The sequence below is a fragment of the Osmia bicornis genome, chromosome 12 (genome assembly GCF_907164935.1).
Source record: "Osmia bicornis bicornis chromosome 12, iOsmBic2.1, whole genome shotgun sequence".
Taxonomy (NCBI): domain Eukaryota; kingdom Metazoa; phylum Arthropoda; class Insecta; order Hymenoptera; family Megachilidae; genus Osmia; species Osmia bicornis.
The window spans coordinates 4,386,471-4,392,703 of record NC_060227.1 but is presented as its reverse complement, the minus strand read 5'-3'; the positions used below and the strand labels follow the sequence as shown (position 1 = coordinate 4,392,703).

At 34.2% G+C, this 6,233-nt stretch overlaps 1 protein-coding gene across 8 annotated transcripts in view; it reads left to right on the top strand.

Moving 5' to 3' along the window:
* The first annotated feature begins 497 nt into the window (after window positions 1-497).
* Window positions 498-6,233, top strand: part of LOC114871324 — a 29,969-nt gene continuing 24,233 nt past the window's right edge. For 3 of the 8 annotated variants that reach the window (XM_029177080.2, XM_029177079.2, XM_029177074.2), the window contains exons 1-2: window positions 967-1,523; window positions 2,088-3,248. In XM_029177080.2, the coding sequence (XP_029032913.1) occupies window positions 2,290-3,248 (959 nt within the window). In that variant the 5' untranslated portion in view covers window positions 967-1,523; window positions 2,088-2,289. Of the gene's footprint in view, window positions 908-965; window positions 1,524-2,087; window positions 3,249-6,233 lie in introns of those variants that run through there. The other 5 variants (XM_029177078.2, XM_029177077.2, XM_029177081.2 and 2 more) reach the window with 5 other exon arrangements.

Genomic DNA, 6,233 nt, shown 5'->3' with positions numbered 1-6,233 from the left:
ATCGCATCTTATTTTCAAAAATCATTCATACTGTCCTTTTACTATCACATTTTAACACTGCTGATATGATTTGTTGTTAATAATAATAAGAAGAAATTTACATGAATTTATAGGTAAATAAATTAATAAATAATGAATAATGACATATACCTATAACGATTTGTTAATACAATGTAAATTCAATCAATAACTAAAAAATTACCAACAATTGCTCAAATAAGCATATACACGTAAAATATTACACGTTTAGCTATAAATTATTTATAGAAACAAGTAGAGATAAGCTCAATTTCTAGAAGTTTCTTATAGCAGGTTTGAAATTGGCGCCACTATAAAACATGCTATTACAATTCGATTATTGATTTAAATAAATTCTTTTAATACTGATATAAATTAATTAATTTCAGGAAATACAGCTGAAGTATTGATTTATGGCCAACAAAGTCATTTAAATATAATAAAGGAAAAAACATAAAATAAAAAAATACAAGTGACAAGACTCAGCAGTATATCGTACATCCGCCATCTTGTTAAGGCACGCGCGCGCGTCTTAGCCACAAACGAAAAATAGTCTGTGAGTAGTGTGTCGTGAGTACATAGCATTTTTCTATTACAAGATCGTTTTATATTGTTTATTTTTGTGCAGAAATTGTGCCACAACGTTGAATCAAGTTGTATTACAATTAATATCGCGTTGACTGTATACAAACGGCGTCGCTGTCAAAGAAACGTGCCACCGCGTTTGATTGGTCAGAACAAAAAAATCCGCGAAGATGCAGCCTACATGAAATGCCATATAATGCGACGCAAATACAACAGTATGTGTAGCGATTGGTTTAGCATCGATTCCGGGAAAAAAAATTCGATGGATATTTGAATGATGGACTTCGACGATGTGTAAATTAGAGTAAGTCCATTGGTATACTATAATGTGTGACGCACAAGAATATATGAGTGCACACATAAACGCACACTTCAAAAAGGTAGAGGTCACTAGCCTTACGTACCACGGGATCGTGTTCTCGTTTTACTTCGGTACCGTGAAAACTTCTTTGGAGTAATAACGTATATTATCTCGACCGAATTGTTTCCGTGATTGTCAACCATAATGTAAGAATTAGAACACTTTTCGAAAGAGGTGGAAAGGCAGAAAAAGACAGAGAGAATACAACAGGGTTGATTGACACGTCTCTGTGGTTTTATAAACTCTTCCAGTGCGCAGTATTTTATGTGCCTTCTATTTGTTCTTTTCGATTTCAACATTTGTTATCTCTATTCGAGATTGTCACTCGGTGGTATTTTTTCGTTTGCCCATTCATTTCATCTACTGTCGCGATCAAATTGTCAAAAAGAAAATAAGTGAGGTTATGAACGTGTCTAGCAATAATGTTACTTTTTGATGGTGTTATTAAGTAACTTTCCACTTGAATAAATGTCGCGATTTGCTTTGAAGTGCATTTTATGTTGTGAACACAAAAGTGCATTCAACAATGATGTTGTAATGTGAAAGCATATAATAGAAGGTAATTCAGAATGCTTCAGACGCAATTATAACCTTTTGTTCATTGGCAAATCACAATAAGAATGACGTATGAATAAACTATAATTTTCTTTATATAAATTATAGCATTTTCATCTATTCTTTTTTTTGCGCATATGAGTACTATGTTTAATTGCTGTAAAAAAATGGTGACACAGTTGTTTGGGCATCATTTATACAGAAAGCAATTTCATTTAAGATTACTTATTATTTACTTTACATCTTTCATCTATTATACAAGTATATGGCATACTTATTGTGAATAAAATTTGTCTAAGAAAGAGATTTTGTGTCATATTAGGTGATAAGTAAAAACATTGAATATAACAACAACTCTGTAATGCTAATATGTTAAGTTTCTCGATGTTACTTTTCTCTTATATATGTTTAAATTAACTTATCTTTAACGTATCATAATTCTAACCTCAAAATAGAGGTTAAATTTCATCTTCCGTGATCATCCTTACCGACAACATATCGATAAAGAATATTCACGAATAATTAATACAACATTTTAAATAATACTAATACGATTTTTTTTTTTCAGGGTAAGAATGAAGCACACAAATGGACAATATATTGTTCTGAATAGAAAAGATTCTAATTCAACTTGTGGAACATGTCGATACGTACTCTCATGGTAACATGGTAGCAGTAAATTTGGCATACCTCGGAAACTTTACATTATTGATAATATTTGTATACGTTTAAATATTATAAATGAATCTCTAAAAAAAATTAACGTAACAATGGCGGATAGCAAAGTAGAAAACACAGATTTGAAAAAAGCTGTGGATAAAAGGGAAGTATTAAATGATCCATCTACATCTATGAAGAAATTGGAAAATATTGAATTACAAATGCAAGACATTTGTAATAAGAATAAACTAGAAGTAAATGATTCCTGTAAAAAAAATTTTAAAGTAACTGAAAAAGAGCAGAAAGCAAACGTGAATGTTGATGATTCAAAGGAAACTGAAGATACTGTATCCGAAAAAGAAAAACATCGAGCCGAGGAGATAATATTAGACGAAGAGCTTAATGAAACGGATAATGAAACAGAAAAGTCTAAAGAAACGGATAATTCATCTACAAAAAGTAAAGATGTTAAAACTACTGTTTCAGAAGAAGAAGAGACATTGAATGAAATATTAAAAGTGGTGCATGAGAACTTGAATTCTAACAATGTTAAGCAAGGTGTAGTAGAATCTAAAGATTTAAAACAAGAAACTAATGGTAATGCTGAAGAGCATAAAGAGAAAATAGAAGCAGAATCAAGCAAAGAAAATATTATAGAAGAAATTACTAGTGATGATGCAAGTGTTGTTGTACAAATTGAAAGTGCAACACCAAGAAGAGATTCTGAAACAAAGGAGTCCGTAGAGATAGTAGAGCATATGGAAGTTGGAATTGTAGGACCTCCCACAACCGTTAGCGAATTGATTAGTGAAGAAGAATTGAGGGAAGAATCTGCATTACCGGCTGAACAAAAGCTTCAAGATCATGTTGCGGAATGGGTTCAAAATTCGGCTAAAGCTGAAGAATTAATCGAGGTCGAGGAAGAATCTTCTGTTCCGGATGTTCAACCTGAGAAAAAGAATATTAGGGTGAAGAGGACCAGAAAGAAGAAAACTAATGATGTCCTTGCTTTACCTACTAGGAAATCTCAGAGAATCATCAGCAACATCATCAAAAGGAGTATTAAATGGTGAGTAATATTTTATTATTCTTAATACAAATATATTTGCTTAGAATTACAATTTCACGCTGTGTAACAATATTTCATTAAGTATAAGGGTACTTAAAACATTCTACCCTTGAATGAAATATGAGTGGTGATTTTTAAAAGATGTTAATTATATTCACCACGTAGTACAAGCTTTGTATTTTCTCCATTAACTCTAATCTCCCTGCAATTCATTCTGTTTTCGCTACTTGATTCCAAGTTCGATACATTTTCTAGACAATTGAAGACTGAAAACTTCCTCGTCGAAGGAAACGTTCTCTTTATCCCAGAACCGGGTGCACGTTATCAAATTCCACGGAACGTGGACGCTCGGTGTCCAGATCGATTGACATACCAATTACAGAATCATACGATTGGCGGCGTTATTTCGCTAGGGACGCGTTGAAACACGCACATGCGTGCACATACGTACATATGCGTTTCGCAAGGAACGGATAGTAACGAATCGCGGATAGTTGAGACACCGCGTGCAGAATCGTCTCTCTGTAACGAGGTTGCGCCCGTTTCCAGCACGTTCTCCACACGGAGAACGGCCGTTCACTCGGTTTCGACAAATTCGATCCGGCGAAAAGCGCTTCCACAGGCGTCGTTATGCTTCTTTTTTTCCTTTCTGTAATCTTCGATACTGTACGAGATTAGCGTTATCAGCCGATAAGAGGGACATTGACAAGCGCGCAAACGCACGCTAACGATGTCGAGCCGGGGAAGTGGGAAAAAAGAAACAGGGAGAGAAATATTGACCGTAGAACGATAAGCAACGCGGTAGTGTCGATAACACGATGACTATTTCTGCCATCTTCACCTTCCACGTCGTTTACCTCCTCTGTAAGATTCAAGGAAATACCATTTTTTTTTTTTTTCATTCTTTCATTGACGAACATATGATTTATCAGTAACAGGAAATGCAGAAAGAACGACGATCGAGGTTTTGGTCGTTAACCTCTGACGCGGTCGAACTGTACTTCTTCGAATTGACTGGTTACCCAGAAATCTTGCCTTCAACCGTGAACCGCTTCTTCGTGTTTCGCTTATCGAGGCGGACACCTTTCTTGATTCCTGCACGTGTATTAGAGTAATACGATACAGGTATTCTGGGTTGAGAAACTTTCTTTGGATTTGATCGTTACCTGTTGTAGGATCATCATTCGAATCTCTTTATTCATGTTTCACCTTTAAACATAATCTAACATAATCTAGTTAGGCTTTCCTTCGTGTTCACCATTTTTCTGTTAACAATATATGAACAACTATGTTGACTGAAATAACGCTTATGTTAATTACCATCGTTTTTGGTATCGTGGGATTACGAGGCAATCAAATTTTCAGGAAACACGAAATTTATTAAATTACCAGATCCGCTGTGGATGTTCGAGTTAGCTACGTTACATAAAGGTTAAACGAGACTAATATGAAGGTCGTAACACCAGTTATGACAATCTCGTGTTATTACTTCTATTTACTACTCTTACGTTAGCGCTATCGATGATAACAATTTTGGTAAGGGTAGAAAAAGCAATCTTCATTTATTCTCCAAAAGGGAGGAATATAAAAAGGAAACATTCCTTAATATTTCATAACTAATAGGAATTTTTCTTGAAATTCTATGATTTGATTGAAAATATAAAAAATATTTTAACAATAAAGGGGTGAAATCATTGGTTGCCATAATTATCGGTTAAAGTTTAGTTTGAGTCATCAGAAATTTTCCATAAGCTTTCCAAATACTTAGGAAAAACTCATAAAGGTATTCAGGGACCACTGAGGGATTTTACGGTACAAGAATGGCCTTTCTTAAATAGGGAGACAGTATTGTTTCCTTTGATCCTCGGTTTTCACAAAGCTAAGTCGAATCGATACGTATATCCATTTCTTAGAAATGATCGACAATATTTGTATAAAGTGTACTTTTAATTATTGTATCTGCCTGCTGTATATAGTTGCGCTCATCAAATCTTAACTTTCAAAATGATATACCATAAGTGCGAACTTAATATTTTCTTATAATTCGATAGAGTTAATTGAAATAATTTCCACAAAAATTTTCACGTTCTCTTTTAAATTTCCCTAGAATGAATTTTTTAATTAAAACCTGTCGGTATTTCATCGTTTCTCGTAAAGGTATGCAATTTGTTCTGTTTTCTTTATAAGGTTTCTAGATTTCATATAACTTCCAATGAAATTCTACCACAGTTTTATTAATTCCAGTAATTAAATTTAACTAAATTGGTTCTTAGAATGTACCTTGATTTAAAAACGTGTTCCTTTTATAATCCTCCACTATAAAAATCATTCGTTTCAGTGTAAATACCCAGGTCCTTAATAAACACGTTCGAATGAAGCTCCTCCATCCACGAGTCTAAAATAACATCACGTTTACCTGAGTCCTCGTGATACTCGCTAACAAGCAGGACCTTACTTCCAAGGTTCTCCCCAAACAAATTTCATTACAACCTTCGCTATACCAATGAAAGAACATTAAGGTATTAAAGAAACATCAGGCAACTAGAGGAACTTTATAATTATTTAATAATAATTAAACAAATCGCTCGTTAATTCTTGTACAAGGTGCTCAGTGCCAATTTTACAGCCCTGCTTCAGGTAATTCACCTGACCCGATCAAATATCGTGTCGCATACTGTGAACGCTTTTTGCTCGAAGGGTTAACCCTCTCCTTAGAACCTTATAAATTAGCTAAAATAGTTTTAACTTCATCCACGATGAAACTTAGGTAATAATTAATCCTGAAATGAAGACTTCCTTTTTTAACAAGGAACGAGGCATTGACTCGAGTTTGTGTCACTTAGGTAATACCGTAACCACCCACCCATACAGTAACACGTGTCACGCACGTTACTTATTGTTCCCAGAATTGAAAGCACTAGCAACAGATTAGTCAGCAGTATTTTCAAAGTATAATTTCGTCCCCTTTGGATGAGTTTAGACCAC